The sequence below is a fragment of the Maylandia zebra genome, linkage group LG2 (assembly GCF_041146795.1).
Source record: "Maylandia zebra isolate NMK-2024a linkage group LG2, Mzebra_GT3a, whole genome shotgun sequence".
Taxonomy (NCBI): domain Eukaryota; kingdom Metazoa; phylum Chordata; class Actinopteri; order Cichliformes; family Cichlidae; genus Maylandia; species Maylandia zebra.
Window position 1 is genome coordinate 35,771,510 of NC_135168.1, and position 20,454 is coordinate 35,791,963.

The following is a 20,454-nucleotide window of genomic DNA, read 5'->3' on the forward strand; positions in this document are numbered from 1 at the left end:
ATGAGGTTGTAGAGCTCTGCTTGGGCAGCTGACTCTCAGCTGAATCCGTGTGTCTGTTTAGGGGCTGTAATTCCCGGCCGTAGCACTTCCTGTGCTTTGACTCTTATCCTTGTGCTCCTTTTTGCTTTCCCTCTGTTGAGAGAAACCATAAATAAACAAGAGCCACATGCCTGGTCTTTTTATAGGTGGTGCATTTGTATGCGTACGGCCGCTTTTTATACAGAGTAATGTAAATAATGTTTTCAGTAGTGTAATTTCTTATTTTCCTTTTGCCTTTTTGTATTTTTATAAATACTAACCTGATATAGATTTGATACTCTTTAATTAATGGCCTGCAATCCAAATGGTATCATAAACTAGCTCTCAGTGGGGAAAAGATTTTGTTGCTGACCCTTACCTGTCTCTCCCAGGTGGAGTCATTCATTCTGGACCAGGAGGACCTGGATAACCCCATTATGAAGACAGCGTCAGAGTTACTTTTGTCCAGCGCTACAGATGGAGTAGATTTGAGAACAGTTGATCCAGAGACACAGGCCAGACTTGAAGCTTTACTGGAAGCTGCAGGTATGACTGCATTGTCTGAACTCAGCTCGCCATAATTCTTGACAAATATTAATATGTAATCAATCAGTATGTCATTAACCACACCCATTTTTATACAACCTGTTTTAATTTGTGCTTCAACATACAGAACCAGCAAACCACACCTTTCTACCTCAGTCTTTTTCCATAATCCATTCCCAGGCATTTAAAAGTGGAGGCCTTATGTTTTTTAAATGTTTGTTTGTTTGTTTGTTTTAAGGCCTGAAATTGTAATAAGGAGAAACTGTCGGTTCTGTAAGTGTCATATCAGCAGATAGTTTGAAAGTGATTTGGATAAATTAGTTCAATTAGAACTTGTAATCTCAGAGTAAGAAGGTCTGTGTAGATTAATCCATTAGGGCTGGGTGTCCTGGCTTCGTTTGGGCACGTGAACATTACCATGCAGATTAACACTGGAACACGCTTGAGCCTCCACAGCATGCACAGAGCTTGTGTTGAACAGCTAATGGCTAATCTCATTCTATTCCCCTTTCTCTCTGGCCGGTCTAAACAGTACAGCTAGTAACTCGCGTTACTGGTTTACTTGAGATCTCTACAACCATGTACAATAATGAAAAATAAGTTGTTTATTTATGTTTTCATTGATTTGTTAGCTTATTTGTATTGTTTTTATATAGATTAGCTGAGAGGAGTAGCGTTTATGTGAAATGATTGTGGCATAAAGATCTGTACAGCCTCCTTTCATTCCCTGCATGAGCGAACTAGCCAAATACCAAACCTGTCAAGACCATCCACAAAGATGCCAAGTGTCTGGTGAGATTGGTGGAATATTGACTTAGGCTGTTGTTTATTGCAAAATATATCTAAATATATTGGTATGGATTTATTATTTGGGCTTATTTGGAGTTTTTCCTATTTGTTTTACATGTTGTCCACACATAGGAAGGTATATGTAGCATTTTCAATGCATTTTGCTATGTCACTCACACGGAAACTCGGCTCACTAGAAGTGGAATTTTTGGAAAGCTCTTCCAAGTGTAAACAAGATAGGATACCGCAAACACAACGGTGTTCACTGACAGCTGCTAAGTTTTGAATTGAAAATACATTTGTTTGGATATAGTCTGAAATGCCCTAAATGGGGAGAAAAGAGCAGCAGTTTGCACAGTGTTTGATAAAGATATATGCACTTTGAAACTAAGTCTGATATATAGGAATTAATATTCTTATTTTCCAGTCCATTGCTGTGGATTGTGATAACAAATTAAATTATTTAATAGATATGACCTTATCTTCCTTAGCTTGTGTTTTTTTTTTTTTTTTTTTTTTTTGTTTGTTTTTTTTTTTTTGTAATGTGCCCAAACAGTCTGGTATAACTTTTTCAACAAATCTGGTACCAAAGATTTCAGGTATATAAATTATACCATGTAGAGCAAAACCTAAAAAAATAGCCCTGGTGTTGTGCCTAAAACTACTGCTGCCGTTGTCAAGGTTTTCTTACGTTCCTAACAAAGGGATTGATATAACATTTAAAAAAAAAAAAGAAGCCAAACTTTGTTTCACCGCTGTAGCCATCTGGATGGAGACTAAACAAAGCTGTCAGAATTGATACTTAGTTGCAAAAGCATCGATGCCTACAGTGCCATCTTTGCCACCTCTTGTTGACACCTGCACACAGGACCTCTTATCACAAGTAGCTGAAATAGTGGATGTTCCCAATTCTTTTGGAGGAATTTTGAGAGGTCAATAAAGCTCCCATTTCATTAATATTGATGTATGAAACAGTTGCCATAAATGTTAACCTGGTCAGCTCACATTTTAACATTAACTGTTAAACTGTTAGGTATTTTCTGATAGTCACCTTAGCCATCTGTTGTCATTAAGACTGGCTATGGTTAATTATAAAACAATAATGTCAATGTTGGAGCTAGGCAGCAAATGTTATCAGTTCTGCTTGCTTAAATTGAGGCGAAGAAAAGTGTTCTATTAAGTAGACAAACAGTGACAGTCTACCTTACCATCAAAAAATATGGCGGTCACCATACTGGGTTTTTTTTTTTTATTTATTTTTTTAAAAACATTTTAATTCTATTTTAGGAGGGGGGTGGGGGGTCAAGTTATGTTGCTGTATTTTTTTCCATTATGTCAAACATCTGCCTCCAGCCTCTCTCTCATTCACTGTTCACACTGCTCTGCGTTAGTCTGGATCTCCTTACATCCTCAGCTCTGCGCTCCAGAATTGAAACCCATCTAATTTAGCTGCTCTTTATTTGCTCAGATTAGTTCTCCACACTCTGCAAAAATGCTCTGCACATTCAGCAACCCAAATTCTGCACGTGTCCTTAATTAGCTCTGTCAAGGCTCAATATTCCATCCGTAACCCACGGTTTTCTAGCTGCTGAATTAATGACAGCAGATGGCCAATGTGGTTATTGGGTAATTGCTAATAGTTATGTGGCTAATATGTGCCTTGGCCAGGTTAAGATTGAAGATCACTGTTTACTGCTTACATGTTGGTGAAACAGGAGCTTTATTGACCCCTTTAAAGTCCTCCTAAAGCGTTGTGAAAGTTAACTTCTTCAGCTATTAGTGAGGGGAGGAGCTGTGTGTCTATCTGGCCACAGTGGCGTCGTGTGTCAGCTGGAGACAAAACACCACTGTCTGTATTGATATAGTTACAAATAAATGTTGTAATTTGATAATAGTTTTAGTATTGATTTAATATCTGAGTATCATTTTGACAACCGTAATCTTACCCCTAATTAATTTTGGCCAAATATAACTTTATTTATACATACATACATACATACATACATACATACATACATACATACATACATACATACATACTTTAAAAAAAAAAAGAAAAAAAAAAGGATTTTTTGTGGTTTGGTAAATTAGTGATTGCATATGAGAAATGGCTTCAAAAGTGTCCACAGTATAATGGTATGCAAGTTTGCCTTTTGGAGCTGTTAAAATGTTGTAGTAAATGTAAACAGTTAAAGAGTGAACTGGACATATGACTTCTGTTATCGTTCAGCAGTTAAAATATTACCCACTTTTCTAACGTTTAGCAAACTGTAAACCAAACCATAGCCTAAAAATGAGTTGAACCGAGCTGTTGATCAGGAGAATTTTACACCCCTCCTAAGTAAATTGAACTAGCTTTACTAGTTGTGACATAGTAATAATTTATGCTAAGCATACATGGTTGAGTCCTGCAGGGATGTCATATGCAAACATGAAATAAATGTTTGATCAGGTTAAATATCTTGCTGGCAAATTCGGATTATTTTAATAACTACATTAACAGTTGTTTCTGTAGTTTTAATTAAATGTTCCTTGTTTTGTGTTATGTTTTATAGAGACTGTAAATGCTCAGACTTAATTACAAGAAATGCATGGTGTAAGACAAGTTGCACATGGATTATAAATGAAGGCTACTGTTACCAGTAGCCATACTTGTATGTACTTGCGTAATATCTCCCTTTCTCTTTACTTCTTAATGTAGATGTAGTGAAAAAATAAACAACAACAACAACCAAACAATTGTAACCTGAGAAAACAGAGTCATAGTTAGGGAAGCAGGATGTTTACAGATGGGCACTACTGCAACCTTAGAGACCCTCTTGTCTTCAGCCCAAATGATATGTCCTCTATTTCCACACTTTGATTTTGCAGACTGATATTCACTTCATTCATATAGTCCATCTTAAATGAATAGAAGCACAATAGTGCTTTAATTCGAATTTGCAATGAACTGAACTGAGTTCATAGTGACACGTTTTCTGAAGTTTTCCTAAACCCAAGTAATGATTTCTACAACAATGTTGTTTCATGTTTGTAATGTTCAGTAGTTGTTGTTGTTTTTTTTTTCCCCCAGTCTTGGCACAACTCAAAGAAACATTTCTGTACTACATGTCATAAAATCCCCTAAATTCATAGCAGTTGTACATTGACAAACCTAACTGATAAATTGTCAAAGTAAGATATTTCTTTAGTTTCCAGTGAATGTTGAGTCATTTCAAATACTTTATATTTTTTTTAATTTTATTTTGAATTTTTAATTACACAGAATTTTTATTCCTGCAAAGTTAAGTGTCAGTGGCATGCTATTGTTTGTTTTCTATCAAATCAGCTCACTGACCTTTTGCAAGTTGATCTTAATGCTAGATGTAAAAAAAAAGAAAAGTGTTTTTGAAGCCCAACTCAACTTTCCCCAGCTTTTCTTCTTGCCTGCATAAAATTTAAAATTCACCCTTGTTTCTCACTGTTTGAGTCACATGATGTAAGAAATTGTTCAAATAATAACTACTGGGTGGCAGAATCTTTAACAGGGCAGCCAGTACAACAATTTGGTAACATAATTTGAAGAACTGCACAAGTAACATGCTAGGTAGCATCAGTTTGCTAGCAGTTTAAAGGTTTGCTCTTTTTAGAAAAGTAACGGCAGATGAAGAGGGACTGCAAGTGAAGTTTAAAAAACAAACAAACAAAAAACCCCACAACACTCAGACTTTTTCAGTAAAGAAAAATATTTTGCTATGTTTTTGATGTCACAGCAACAGGGTACTAGGTGAGGTAAAGATAACACATTACATGAACCTAACAGGTGTTGTTTTTTTTTTGTTTTTTTTTTTTCAAACAATCGAATAGTTTGTGCAACAAAATCTGGAAGTATAAGTTCACATGGTAATTGTTTCAAAGCTACACTTTGGTGTTGCAGTGGAAGTGAATGCTAAGGAGGCATGTGTCGGCTTTGTTTAGAAACGGAGGCAACAAAAGTGTCAGGAATAAAAGGTTTGATATTCCTGTTCTGTTTAATTCGGCTGTTATGGCATTAGTTTTTAATGTTATTTTGTTTATTATATATCTTATTATATATAAAAACTATTAATATCTACTTGCGCAGAAATATTTAATAACAATGATACCAGGTTACTGTGAAACTGCCAGACTCTTAAATAACCATTGTGCCTTTTAATAAAAATAAAAAATTATCATGCCACCCAATGATAATTGGGTGGCAATAAAACCTTATTAGCAAATGTTAAACTGAACATTAAGACACTAAAAGTGAGAACAGGTGAGTGGCAGGAATGTATTGTTACTGTTGGATGTAGGTCTTGACTCCAGTTTGTGGTTAATTCAAAGTCTGTTATTAATAAACAGAGGAAATCTGTAGAGGTAGCTGTTGTGAAATGCCTCCAAAATCCTAAAGCTTTGTTCTTGGCTTCTTCTATGCTATGTTAGCTCTTTTGCTAGCGCCCCATACACTGCTTCTGACCCGTGACATAGTAAACAGAGCATATAGCTGAACTTAATAAATCGTCCACATTTATTTACCTGCTGACACAGATACCTGATCCAGTTGTTTGACTCAGGATGGGATCAAGATCAGTTCATCCTGTGGCGTTGTAGTTATGTCACATCCGGAGTTCTCTGGAAAGGCTATGCAAAAAATGTGGATTATGTGGAAAACCATTTGGAACATGGGACGGGCTGCAATGTGTGAAGGTTACCTTGAGTTTGTTTACAGCGATGCCCAAGTTTGAAGTGCTTAGGCTGACTTCTGTTTAAGCAGCAAGATAATGAGCTGCTTTATTTGTTGTCTCTTATTTTGTTTTGTTTTTTGTTTTTTTAAAGATGCAAATCTATTGACTGTAATTTTACAGTGTATTAAACTGAATGAGGCGCATTGTTAGACTAAGGCCTATCTGTTACATATGACGAAATAATGATGGATACCTTTATTTTGAATTTGATGTGAATTCAGTATAGCATAAGCTGGATCCAATGAGGAAAACGGATGCTCAAGCCTTGATTGAAGTGCTCTAATAAGCATTCAGCAGTCATGCACGCTTGCATGCACTGGCTGTGCTTGGCTTTGATAACCATCAGTACTGCTGCAAAAATGTAACTTGGGCTGTCTTATATGGGTAGGAAAAATTGTTCCTGTATCCTTCAGAGAGTCAAGGTAACACACTGTATGTTGAAAACTTGAACAAAGCTTGGTGTAAAAGTAACAAACATGATGTGCAGTAGAAATTGTGGCCTCTGAATGTGTGTGGTGACAGTGATTCATGCTACCAGCTCAGCCTTTTCCTTTAAGAAGATGGCCTTGTGGCCCCTTAATGTGGAAATGTCTGTGTCAGAAGTACCTTTAACCGCATGAAGCCACAGCCTCTGTAAAGTCATCACTGTAGTTGGGTCCAGAGTTTAAATAGGAGTTGCTAGTTATGAGTCAGGCTAGATTAAACAGGGTTTACTTACATCAGTTGTGGTTTTCTTGTACTGTGCCAGGACAAGATTGTCAACCCCCCTACAGGCCTGCCCTCACACAGTGTTTAACAATCTGGGTCCCAAGTACACTTCACTTTTTCTCAGCATTTCAGTTCCCACCTCTTGCATTTCTTCTTTTATGCACACAGCCTAAAAGAAACACTGCTGCAAAGCACAAAGATGGCAACTAAGGAATGTATTTCAGGGCTAAAGTGGGGCATTTTCTTTTGGACTGCTGTTCTCTTATAGAACTTTTAGATTTAATAGAACTGATTTTACATGGAGGCAGCTGTTGTTGAGGAGGGTGTTGGTGCTCCAAGTTTGGGCTTGGTTACTACATGTATACCTTGAGTCAGCCCACTACACAGCAGGCACACTAGACAAATGAACTGGAATCAAGGGGTAAAATGTGCTCAGGCACATTATGAATTACCTTGCTGAGTGCACACTTGGTCTAAAATCAGAGGTAGGTTCTGCCTATCACAGTTAGTAGCCACAGGTCTAGAGGGTTGCGTCTATGCGTGCATGCACGCACGCTAGGGCTGGGCCATATTATACCGTTCACGGTAATACCGGTATAATGTTAGGCTACGATAGGAAAATGAAATATCGCGATAGAATATGAGTAAAACGCGCATGCGCAGTGCCTTTGTTTTCATACGCACATGGCCGATTGAGTGAAACAGATGAACCAGAATTGGTTTGTAAAAATGGTGCAACTTCAGTGATGTGGAACTGGTTTGGTGTTTGTCCGTCAGATACACGACAAAGCACATTTTTTTGCAGAACATGCAAGCGGCCGTCGGACTAAGATGCCCTTAAATCTGGGAGTAATCTGGGTCCTAAACTCCGTATACTTCAGGTCAAACGAACACTGCAGCATCACTAAGAGTTAAAAACTGTCTAAATTCTTTCATCTTTAATAAAACGATCAGCATTGCTGCTTTACCAGGTGTAACTATGAAGTTTAACTTCCAGGCATCCATGAAAACAAAATGTATTACATTTAACGGAGTTAGAAGCTAGCAGGAAGCTAGCGGAAGTTAGCTCGCTAGTTTCGCTAGTTACCTAAGCATGATATTGCATGTTCGGACTGAGAGATTTCTGAAAAAAATCAAACGTACAGCTCTGCTATCACTTCCAACATAAATGAAGACAGGAAACTAAACAGCAGTGACGTTTGTAGGGTTACTGAAGTTGGGCTAGCTGGTATATAATTATGTGCTACGTGATCGCTAGCGACACAGCTATGTTAGCATAACATAAACAGTGAAGCTGGAGGACGAACACTAACACTTTTCCACTTATAAAAGTTAACGTTAAGGTTCCTCATGGTTAGAGACAAATGCAATCGCATGGCAGGATGCTGTAAACGGACCAAACTTCAGTCAGGAGAACAACTGAGATAATCCATCCACAATACGAGGTTAGTCATTAATATACTGCAACAACATGGGAATAGAGCAGCTGCCAGAGAATTCAACATTAATGAATCAATGGTACAGAAGTGGAGGAAGCAAGAAGAATGAGTTTAATAAAGTTTGATTTATCTGACTGCTTTGTTTCGCTTAATGTGCCTTATAATCCCGTGCACCTTATGGTCCGAAAAATACGTACTGCACACTGCAGTTTAATGTTGCAAAGCACCTCTTTTTAACTTCAGTGGATATTATACATGGTTATGCTCAGGATATGTCAGCCCATTTCTACTGGAAATGCCTTTTGGTTAAACTTTCAGCAAGGAATTTGCATTTGCACTGTTACATTTTTATAAAGCTTTAATGTACATAAAAACCAGCTTCTTGTTTAAGTGAAAATAAATGATAGGTTGTCTTTTTGCGCTAGTAATGTTGTGGAGTTGTATTTTGTCTCGTATCAATTATATCGTCAGTTATATCGTTATCGCAAATTTTCAAATATATATCGTGATAAATATTTTTGGCCATATTGCCCTGCTCTAACGCACGCACCAGGTATTGGGATAATAGCTAATATGCTGTGGGATTAATGTGATCTTTGACTGCTAAGTGGATTTGGACACAAGTCCAAATTTTTTATTTTATTTTTTATTTTTTTGCCATTTTCCTAAAACTTTCAAAACTTCTAGATTAGCCCACAAAAGCTGATTTTATTTCTTTTGTTTATTTTCAATTTTTAACTTGAGGAGGTGATGATTTAGTAACGATGTTTAGTCATTGTAGCATCTACATAAGTGATTTAACATATCATTTAAAAACTTGATTAGGATTACAAGAAACTGTTAACCATCACAGTCTACACAGTGCTATTTCTGCCCTTTAGCCAGCATCACTAAAGGGGCAAATTTTTATTCTAGCAGACTGCCCAGATGTATACCACTTTATGCTTATCCCTGTTGCATGGGGGTGTCATTGAAAAATGATGTCATATCCTCTGGTGTCTGCCACTGTTTTTGTATCAGGTCAGCTGGTCGTGCACCCCTCAATTTTTGTAGCTTGGCATGTTGTATCTCTGTCGGTTGACAGACTCTGCCAAGATTCTCCCCCCCCCCCCCCAAAAAAAAAAAAAAAAAGTCTTTGCTTTTGGCTTTGACCTCTTCTCCTCCTACATTGGTGCTGTTCTGGTGGTGTAACAAATTTTAAAGATAACCTTTGTTATTTGATAAGAGAGAGAAAAATTCAGGTTACATATAGTAAATAAATAAGGAAATGTTAAGATTCAAAAATTGAGAAAGGGTACAAGAGGTGATCGAAAAATAACCACACTGGTCCGGCCGGATGAAGTCAAACGAAGATTTTAATTCACACGTGGGAAGATCACTGGAAACAGCAATTGATCTTCGACTTACTAAGGCACAAACAATTATTTTATAACATCAGGGTTTGTTTACTGACGCCCCTTCATGCGTCACCGGTACATTTTATACATAGATCAGATCAACATCACCATGACTTTTCACCCAGAAAATCATCTTCTATTTTCATGGCTTATACTTTCCGTTCTTTGTCTCAAAGTGAATTGTTCCTCTTTCTTGTCGAGACATAACTAATCTCTCCTCTAAATAAGTCTAACTAATATGTGTGTATGTGTTGACCTCACATGCTCTTGGTGTCACCTCTTCACCTCCTACTGTCTGTGTCTCGTCCTCAAATGCTCTTTCTCAATTCACCTGTTGCACTTCTGACCTTTCACTAGACCAGACGCTCACTGAGACTATGTGTATGTCTTCTACTAAATAAATCTAAAACCAAGAAATCACCTTTATGTCATTATGTCAGGTGACACCTGTTGTTCAGGAGAATACTACAGCAGCTTCCTGTGCTTTCTGGCAAGTGTAAATAAATAAAAATAAATAAAGGGAATGTAGAATGTTTCAGCAGTGTGGAGGGTACTCTGGTGCTGTGTGTCTGTGCAGAACAGTTTAGTTGTGTTTAGTTTTTCTAGTTTTCAGTTGTGGCACAGAGGGTTACTGGGAGAGGGTTTGGGGCAATGTTGTCAGTTAATATTGGCAACTTAAGCATTCGAAACTGTTCAATAAGCCACAATTTTTCAGACAGTTTTGAGATTTGCAGACAGTTGAGACAACAAAAACTGGCAATATTGGAATGGCGCGTTTTTGCTTGGCTGTGTTGGCAGCCAGGATTCTCAGTCTCTTTTCACATGCAGTATACATGTATAGAATATATCAACATCTGTGACTGTCCCATTCCTACAAAATGACGGATGATGATTGTTAAAAAGACCAGGTTGTTATGGAACTCTGGATCTACATAGATTAAAGCAGAAATTATACTTTTATTTTGATACTCTGGGGTCCACCCAGGTCCCAGTGTCATAAACTTTGGCATGAGTAAGTTGCATGAGGGTCTATCTAAACGTCTATGTGCCTACCTGAGGTTTTTGTGATTACGGCAACTTGTTGAATTTACATTACAATGCAACGACTGCGCATGCGCCCCAGGCGGCAGACTTTGAAGAAGTATAACAGGAATGTTGGCTCTCCAGTTGTCTTTGTCTGCAAAACTGCATAATCCTCAAAAATCTTCTCCACCCCACACTGTGCCATCAAACACAGACCATGAATATTGGAACTACATGTATTGTGAATTATGCAAGTCCTAAGTAGGGCTGTGCGATATGACCAAAATCTCATATCCCGATATAAAACCTCTATCGTCCGATAACGATATAAATCACAAATATTATATTTTCTGTAAATTCTGTGAATCTCTGGTAGGTGAAGTGTTTCCAGCTGGGCGTCATGTACCTGGAGTTGAGTGTTTTAACCGATGCATGAAACTACACATTTGTAGACATAGGTTGTAACGGCCCCCGTTTTCTTTGTATTTATTACACGGCGTGCTGCAGGGAAAAGCCTGTTCTAACGTTTGAGTCTAAGGTTTGTTTTGGCTTTTCATCCGTCAATACTTTTTCACGTGATTCCATTTATTTTGAAAAGTGTCAACAGGATCTTGAGCTTTATTGTGAAAGGTTTATGGGGAAAATAAACAAGCGGACATGCGATGGTTTTACCGTCGTTGTTACTAATGACGACCCATAAAAACAGGCCCTTGTCCATCCTTAGTGTGGTTATATTAAATACAAGAGAAAGAGAGAACTTAATATAGCCACTACAGTGACCATCAAAATGATGAAAATATATTGCCGTAAACAGTTTATTTTGTGACACCACGAAACAAACCATAGCGTAAAATGAAACGATAGACGTTTTTATATCGTCATCCGATATATATTGTTATATCGAACAGCCCTAGTCCTAAGTGTCAGTATTTTTTTTATCAAAAATTGACTTGCACATCTACTATTTCATGAGTGGTGGCAGTGGTTGAGCTTAGCAAATGAAAGTGAAGTGACCACGTAGGAATGCACCAATTTTTTTTTTTTTTTTTTTTATTTATTTATTTTTTTTTTTAAATCCATTGTAGAGGGGGAAAAGTCAGTTGGTGAATGGTGAAAGTTGTCTAGTGGACAAAAGGTTACAATAAATATTATACATGATACACATATCACATAAGAATCATTTAAAACTGTTTATCAAAGTCTTTTATAATAAAGTTAGATTTTAAATTAAATTATTCCTTAGAACTAAATGTGTGTAGACCTTTTTTTTCCAGAGCGCTCCTGTTGGAAAGTCTCAGGATTGCAGCAGCACTTTTGGGATCACCAGTTTATCAAAACATAATTGTTTCTAGCAATTATCCCGTTGTGTACTTTTTAAGAGTTGAAACCCTTTCATTTTCTGTCTGGGGTTTCCTTGTTGCTCTGTGTGGGGAAAATTATATCAAAAGAGCTTGCTTTCATGATGCTGTTGCAAATACAAAGCCTAGTTTATTACAGTTACATCCTCAGATTCAGTTCCTGCCCCTTTGTCATGTCTTGGCAGTTACTTGATCCTTTTTTTTCCCCCTCCTACACGAGAGCCACCATGATTTTGCACTCAAGCATTATACTGAAAAACTGGTTTTAATAGATTAGTGGCTGCTCTTATTCCACATTACCCAGACACCAGAGACTTTACTGGTACTGCAAATGAAAGTTCATGAAATAACGAATGACATGCAATTAAATGTTCATTTGAAGTAAGTTGACTTAGTTTACGTACCTAAACACACAAAGAAATAAGTGGTCTAAACTAGAGTGTCTGCTTAGTTTAACAACATTAAGATGAGCTCATGCTCATCCCATTCTGAGATTTTTAAGATCTCTGGCTCTCACTAGCTAGTTTAATTCTACATTAAGACCTCTTAAATGAGGGGAAGGGCGGGTTGCTCACATGTAATTAATGGCCACAAAATATTACACTAAGTTATTAGCCAGCGCTTACCAGCAGTATTATTGGTTGGTTTTTACCTAGAAGGCAACTCATTTTCTCTGAAATGGTACTAATGGTTTCGTCTGACGTATTGTTAGGATAGCTTACATTTTGATCTAGTTGTTCATTTCATTGCACGTAAATGCTTCAAGAATGATTCCTGTTAGACTGGTGTCGGTGCCAGTTATGTTTTCAGTAGGCATTTGGTGTATATACACTTGTCCTGATAAATTTTATTTTAGTTTAACACGATAAAAGATAGATGGTGTTGTACGTGTAAACATGGCAGCGTTGTAGGTGGAGCTGAGCAGGAACAAGTGCTTATGTGTAAACACAGTGAAGGTCTTTTAAATTGATGTTGTGACTGAAATTCTTGACTCATTCACTACTTCCTGCTCTGTTTAGTAGTTATATGTAGAGGATTATACACAGGAGAGGGGATTTGGTGACGGCTGATATCTAACCTATTTATTCCTGTTTAGTGAATGAAGTGCTTGTGTTCTCTGAGGAAAAACACGATAAAGTAAAACATTAATGATCAACTTCCTTGACCTCTTTGCTTGTGCATATGAGACTGTTGTGAAATCTTTGTCTGAGAGCGGTGCTAAGTTTAGCCCGAGTCAGTGGTGAGAAAACACAACCTTAAGGACTGAAGCTGTCTTGTGCCTGGTTAATGGATGGGTTGAAGTTGAGGCCGAAAGGTTTAAAGCCAACTTTATTTATTTTTTTCCCTTTTTTTTTTTTTTTTTCTTTCCCTTCATTTTTACACACGTCTGTAAAATGCACACTGTTACTCCTCTCACAAGTGGTTTGCTGGTTTGGAAATGTTCATTGTTTTCCTTTGAGAGATCTTCCTCTGTAGGTCATTAGCAAAAGCAGTTGTTTTCATTTTGCTGCTGCTTGCCTTTCACTCTGGTCATTGACTTTTCTTCTTTTTCATGACAAAATAGACACACAGACTTTTTTTTTTTCCTGTCATATTGCATTGTTTTCTTCAGTTCTTCTCTTGCTTGCTGGCCACTGTTCCTAACACATCATTTTCTCTCATGGTCACTGCTTTTTACCCATCTATAATTCACACAGGATGAGACAGTTTTCTCTTCGAACATTAACAGCTTGAATCTACATTGGTTCGTATACACTACTGATCAAAAGTTTGGAACGAATCTGAACGTGCTAAAATATTTAAATAAGCATGAAAAGAAGAGAAAGGATCTTATTTTCATGTTCATTATTTAACCTTGAAGTATTGAAGCACATCAATTCTGAGATCGGTCCATCTGTCAGTCAAGGCAGAGGAAATGTGTCTAGGAAAGTGTGAGATTTGAACAAGAAAAGTTTTATTTCCAAACTACTTGTTTTAATAAAACACCAGTTTGCTGGTATTGTTATAATGAAATCACCACCAAAGTAATGCTAATTGTCAGTCCTATTGTAGGACGCTAGACTGTAACATACAGGAAGTGCACATTAATATTAAACTAATTTAACTTGAAGTCATTTTCAAGAAGCTTGTCTTTACGGCAAAATTATATTCAGTAAATATCAGAATTTCTCAGCAGTGTTACATTGCAGTTCATTTAATGACTTAAGGAAAACTGCAAAATTTTGACTCCAAACCTTTGAGCCTTGGTGTATACAACAGCTTCATTTCACTGGTATTATTGTTCTGAACTACTGAAGTACTGTGCAAACGTCTCAAGTCATTTCTTTTTATTTTGTTTCCAATGAGCCAATGTGTCGTGTCATTTTAAAAAAAAATTTTTTTAAATATATTTTATTTTTAAATAATCTTGAGCAATAGGTCTCCAGGCTTTCTAAATGGCTCCGTTTGACATTGGCCAGTACTTGTACCTGATTGTTTTACAGAGGATTTGTTTTCCTCCAAAGAAGAGATTTGAATGTCCTTCAAGAACTATTAATGAAGACTACTTACGGAAAGCCTGACTAAGGGTTCCGGCTGTGTTGGGGGAAAAAATGGCAAATACTGACTTAAAAACTCGTTAGATTTGTACAAAACTATTTGTTATGTTTGTACATCTCAATAAATCGCTGCACCTTTTTCCCGTTTTCCTAGCCCAACATAAAGAAATGAAGACTGACTTGAGACTTTTGCACAGCACAGTAGATACTCCCAATATTCCCCTTTTATTGTGTACCTTACTATTTGATAAAGAAATTGCGACTCTTAGGTGGTTTATTGAAAAAAGATATATTAAGCCACATTAACAAATGCTTGTGTTTTCTGTGTGATTATTTTTTTTTTTTTTTTTTTTTTCTTCCCTATTCATTTTTAAATTTTTATTTTATTTTTTTCTTTATTGATTTTTTTCCCTCTTTGTGTTTGCTGCTACTAACCCTGGATTGGATTTGCTGGACTGGACTTGCTTCTTCATCTGGTCTGGTGTGGTTGTGCTCCCCTGTGGTTTGCATTGCCCTATGCACCTCTGCCCTTTTGGTGTTCGGCAGGCATCGGTAAACTGTCCACTGCCGATGGTAAAGCTTTTGCAGACCCCGAGGTGCTACGGCGACTGACGTCATCTGTGAGTTGTGCCCTGGACGAGGCCGCAGCCGCCCTCACCCGGATGAGAGCTGAAAACACACTCAATGCCGGCCAAGCAGACAAGTATGTATCTCGCTCACACCATCAACTCACTGCTTCATAAACAATACCTATGAGCATGCGTGTGTGTCTCTTTGCTGCCTGGAAGTAATTGTGTTGTTGTGAGGGGTGCGTGTGTTCACCTGCCACAGTGGCAGTAATTGTAGCAGTCTGGTTATTTTCAGCCGTAGTTTAGCAGAGGCGTGTTCGGATGGGGATGTCAACGCCGTGCGCAAATTGCTGGATGAGGGCCGGAGCGTCAATGAGCACACGGAGGAAGGGGAGAGCTTGCTGTGTCTCGCCTGCTCGGCTGGCTATTATGAACTTGCACAGGTATGGAAGAGGTTAGATTGGTGTCCAGATTAAGTTCCTGCTAAATACTTAAGGGGCTGTATTCCTTTGACAAGCCTATGAATATATATTTACGTTTTTTTTCTTCTTCTGTTTTCTATTCTTAGGTTTTGTTGGCTATGCATGCCAATGTGGAGGACAGGGGCATCAAGGGGGATATAACACCACTCATGGCTGCTGCCAGTGGAGGTTATGTGGACATTGTCAAACTACTACTTGTCCATGGGGCAGATGTCAATGCCCAGTCCTCTACTGGTAAGACTACTTTAACTTCTCTATTTATAAACCATTTAATGTGACTTCAAAACACACGGTATAATCTCACTTTTGTCTTTCAGGCAACACAGCTTTGACGTATGCATGTGCCGGTGGCTTCGTGGATGTGGTGAAGGTGCTGCTCAAAGAGGGTGCTAACATTGAGGACCACAACGAGAACGGACACACACCTCTCATGGAGGCGGCCAGTGCTGGCCACGTAGAAGTGGCCAGGGTACTATTGGAGTATGGCGCTGGCATCAACACACACTCCAATGAGTTCAAGGAGAGTGCTCTCACACTTGCATGCTACAAAGGTCAGTACTTAAGTATGGAACTTGTATCCCTAGGTTAGTTTTTATGTTGAGGGTTTATTTTTAGAAAGGAATAAATGCGCATTGTACTTGCAGTCGACTCTGAACTGATCTAACTTGTTACTTTCCCCCAGTGGCAGGCTACTCCCATAACCTTGTCCAAAGGCCTGTAAAAGATTAATTACATTGATTTTGTTTGTCCTCTGCAGGTCACTTGGATATGGTGCGTTTTCTCTTGGAGGCCGGAGCAGACCAGGAACACAAAACGGATGAGATGCATACGGCACTGATGGAGGCCTGCATGGTAAGCATCTGACCTAAAACCTCACTTCACATTTCACACCTCAAACCACTTGTTATGACTTTGTATTTGTAACTATAAACAGACAGTACATACGTTGAAGTAATCGGCATGGTCAAGAATGAATTGCTTTATATATCTTAGACTCCCTTTTGTGTCTCAGTACAGCTCAAACAAAATAAACTTTAATATTAAATTTGAAAAAAAATAACATCAGAAACATAACAGCGGGTCTTATTCAGTGTCCAAACCCAACAGAGTTCTGCTAATGGTTGGGTACTCGCATGGTTAAGTGGGAGAAAAGTGGACTGAAAGAAGATTTTAATAATTTACACCATCTCCCCTGTGCTAATTGGTTTTTATCTTGTTTGCAGATCAGTCGTGCTAAATAATTGTGGAAGGGGTGTGCAGTTTTCTGTAAACATTAATTGTGCTATTGTTGATGGAAATGTACAGCAATGTTTTTAGATGCCTCTTTCATCAGTCTGCTAAAATGTCACTACTTTCTCGTTTTAAACACTTTTTCAAATTGATGGTTTAAATTCATGTAGCTTGACTAGAAATTGATACGTGTATTTATTCAGGTGCTTATCTCTATATTCTCTGTGTGTCTCGCTGTCCCAGGATGGCCATGTGGAGGTGGCACGGCTGCTGTTGGACAGCGGCGCGCAAGTCAACATGCCAGCTGATTCCTTTGAGTCGCCCCTTACCCTGGCAGCTTGTGGAGGACATGTGGAGCTGGCAGCCTTGCTTATAGAGAGAGGAGCCAACTTGGAGGAGGTATGCAAAGATACACTAAAACAAAATGGAAAAAAATTGTATAGCTGTAGATACATTTGCTGTGAAGATATACTATAAATGCTCCAAACCAAAAAGTGTCGGTCCTTTTTAAACAAAAGTGTTTGCTTCCAAAATTGGAAAACGGCTAATTTTTCACTGTTATCTAAAATGTAAATGACAACATTGATGTAACTGGCTAAATGCAGTTGGATGACAATTTCTATCCACATAAACACAAGTCAGGGTTGTGTCCGTGTAACCTGCGAGTCATTTTCACCCTTATGTTTTCTGATCTGATGATGCTTCTGTTTATGTCCAGGTTAATGATGAGGGCTACACTCCCCTGATGGAGGCAGCCAGAGAAGGCCATGAGGAGATGGTAGCACTGCTGCTGGCTCAAGGTAGCAGCATTTGTTCTTGCATCTCTGAAACACCATAAAAAAAACAAAAACAACTAACAATTTTGACATGATCACAGTCTGTTATCATTATGTTTTCCCATTTTAGTAGCTGAATATAACAAAACTGGTCTTGCTCTGTCGTCTAGGTGCTAACATCAATGCCCAGACAGAGGAAACCCAGGAGACCGCTTTGACCCTAGCATGTTGTGGAGGCTTTTTAGAAGTGGCTGACTTCCTCATTAAGGCAGGGGCAGACATTGAGCTGGGCTGCTCTACCCCGCTAATGGAAGCTGCACAAGAAGGCCATCTGGAATTGGTGAAGTACCTACTGGCTGCAGGTGGGCAAGGAAGAAGATGCAGCAATGGTAGAAAGAAAAGACACATCAAAAATGTCTTAGACTCTTGAGCTCACACTCCTGTAACTTTTTCTCGTTCAGGAGCAAACGTTCATGCCACGACGGCAACTGGCGATACAGCACTGACGTATGCGTGTGAGAACGGACACACTGATGTGGCAGACGTGCTACTGCAGGCTGGAGCCAATTTGGTATGCCGTACTCTTAAATCCTCTTAGTCACTTATGATTTGCCCTGCTTTAAAAAAAAAAAGTATTTACATTGGTTCAAGTGACAGCGGGGCAAGAAAAGATGTGTAAAAGTTTTTTGTGTGTAAATGTATATTGATTGAACTGAGCATCTTCTATTGTGTGAAGCAAGACCTTGACCTTGTAGAACCTGCACCTACAGCAGCAGTTTTCAAGATGAATACAGATTATAGCCATTTTGTTTAACTTCTGTGTTGAACTCAACAAATCCACTTCATCTTTTTCCTTTAGGAGCATGAGTCTGAAGGGGGACGGACGCCCTTAATGAAGGCAGCGAGGGCAGGGCATCTCTGTACAGTGCAGTTTCTTATCAGCAAAGGTGCGTAACTGAGTAGCTCTTGGATTTAAATACAGGTATTTGAGGGGGGAAAAATGCATATCTAACCTGTAGAGTCAGAGAATTGCCTCTCTTGAAAGGGGAAGTAGATCGTTTATATGGGAGGGTTTTGTTTTGTTTGTTTTTTTCTGCACATCTGTCACTTAATTTATTCACTTCAATTAATCATAGTTTATTTCATTGCATGAAGGTATGAGAAGTTTAAAATTTCACCTGAAAATTGTTTTTTCCACCATTACGCTTAAAGTGGAAGACCAGCAATTGTTATTGTGTCCAGGTTAATGATGAACCACATTATTGAATATCTGGCTGTAGATATGCATTATCATTACTCTTATAATATATACATTTGTCTTTGTCTGTGTTAGGTGCTAATGTGAACAGAGCCACTGCCAATAATGATCACACGGTGGTTTCTCTGGCCTGTGCTGGAGGACATTTGGCTGTGGTGGAGCTGCTGCTGGCGCATGGGGCGGATCCTACTCACAGACTCAAAGTAATGCACCCAGTCTGGATTAACACCAGCTGCTTTAATAACGATTATGCTCATTTGCATGTGTTTAATGATAATGCTGATAGAGGAAAAACATGCCATGTTTTTTCTTTGTAGGATGGCTCAACCATGTTGATAGAAGCTGCTAAGGGTGGCCACACCAATGTGGTTTCCTACCTGTTGGATTACCCCAACAACATCCTGTCTGTCCCAGCCCCGGACCTCTCCCAACTCACTCCCCCATCGCAAGATGCCTCTCAGGTATATGCAGCAACATGATAACCCCCCCCCCCCCCTTTTTTTATTTTATTTTCTTTTTTAACTAACATTTTTGCAAGCATGGCTGTTTTCTTTCTTTTTTCCATTGCTTTAACACAACATATCCTCTGTCATAACAGGTTCCTCGTGTCCCATTCCAAGCTCTCGCCATGGTAGTGCCCCCTCAGGAGCCAGACAGAACCCCATCAAACATCGCTACGCCCCCTCCCGTCTCTAGTAAAGGTAAACTGTCCTAGGTACCCGCTCGGTATACTTAAAAGGTTCTACTTACAAAGTGCACACTTCACTGAGCTGTAGATATATTTATTTTGCCATTTTTAAATCTCAACATCTTTGATGTGTTTTGTTCAAATTCAGGCGTGTCCAAACAGAGACAAGCAGCCCTTCAGCCCGGTGTCCCCAGCTCTGTTGGCCGGGGACCTGAAGCAGAGCCTCTGCCACCCTTCCACTTGTGCCAGCCCCTAGAGTGCATTGTGGAGGAGACGGAGGGAAAGCTGAATGAACTGGGCCAGAGAATTAGCGCTATTGAGAAAGCCCAGCTAGAGTCGCTAGAACTCATTCAGGGGGAGCCGCTCACCAAAGACAAGATTGAGGAGCTGAAGAAGAGCCGAGAGGAGCAGGTATAATCCATCATCCACTTAAGATCTGGTCTCATTTTGATCTTAAGTTAGGTAGCCTTTAACTTGTAAGCTAATTGACCCTTCAGTGCTCCCCCCCGTATGCATAGCAACATATCACAAGTTAGTCAAACAAGGATGTGACTCTTCCTTAGGTTCAGAAGAAAAAGAAAATCTTGAAGGAGCTGCAGAAGGTGGAGCGTCAGCTGCAGCTGAAAACACAGCAACAGTTCACCAAAGAGTACATGGAGGCAAAGGGCTTAGAGCAGCAGGAGGCTGGACAGAGCCAGGGTCCGGGCCCGGGGCCTGGATGTGCATCGTCTGTTCCAGTGCCTCTTCTCACCACACCGGGTGCACAAGTACACAGTGGCTCTGACAAGGACGAGGAGACAAGCAAAGATGGGGAACAGGAAGAGCCGGAGGATGACGTCGAAGAGGTGAATTTTTTTGTATTTGTTTTCTTTGTTTGAATAATGTTTGTTC

At 39.0% G+C, this 20,454-nt stretch overlaps 1 protein-coding gene across 8 annotated transcripts in view; it reads left to right on the top strand.

The window, feature by feature from the left end:
- ankhd1 (ankyrin repeat and KH domain containing 1) overlaps window positions 1-20,454 on the top strand; it is a 33,392-nt gene that overhangs the window by 2,963 nt on the left and 9,975 nt on the right. For 2 of the 8 annotated variants that reach the window (XM_076891758.1, XM_076891754.1), the window contains exons 2-17: window positions 411-564; window positions 15,107-15,263; window positions 15,410-15,572; window positions 15,698-15,845; window positions 15,929-16,162; window positions 16,369-16,461; window positions 17,077-17,240; window positions 17,560-17,641; window positions 17,788-17,979; window positions 18,079-18,188; window positions 18,477-18,564; window positions 18,951-19,078; window positions 19,193-19,336; window positions 19,474-19,576; window positions 19,712-19,974; window positions 20,127-20,408. In XM_076891758.1, the coding sequence (XP_076747873.1) occupies window positions 411-564; window positions 15,107-15,263; window positions 15,410-15,572; window positions 15,698-15,845; window positions 15,929-16,162; window positions 16,369-16,461; window positions 17,077-17,240; window positions 17,560-17,641; window positions 17,788-17,979; window positions 18,079-18,188; window positions 18,477-18,564; window positions 18,951-19,078; window positions 19,193-19,336; window positions 19,474-19,576; window positions 19,712-19,974; window positions 20,127-20,408 (2,505 nt within the window). Of the gene's footprint in view, window positions 1-410; window positions 565-15,106; window positions 15,264-15,409; window positions 15,573-15,697; window positions 15,846-15,928; window positions 16,163-16,368; window positions 16,464-17,076; window positions 17,241-17,559; window positions 17,642-17,787; window positions 17,980-18,078; window positions 18,189-18,476; window positions 18,565-18,950; window positions 19,079-19,192; window positions 19,337-19,473; window positions 19,577-19,711; window positions 19,975-20,126; window positions 20,409-20,454 lie in introns of all 8 variants that reach the window. The other 6 variants (XM_014412089.4, XM_012924842.5, XM_076891789.1 and 3 more) reach the window with 5 other exon arrangements.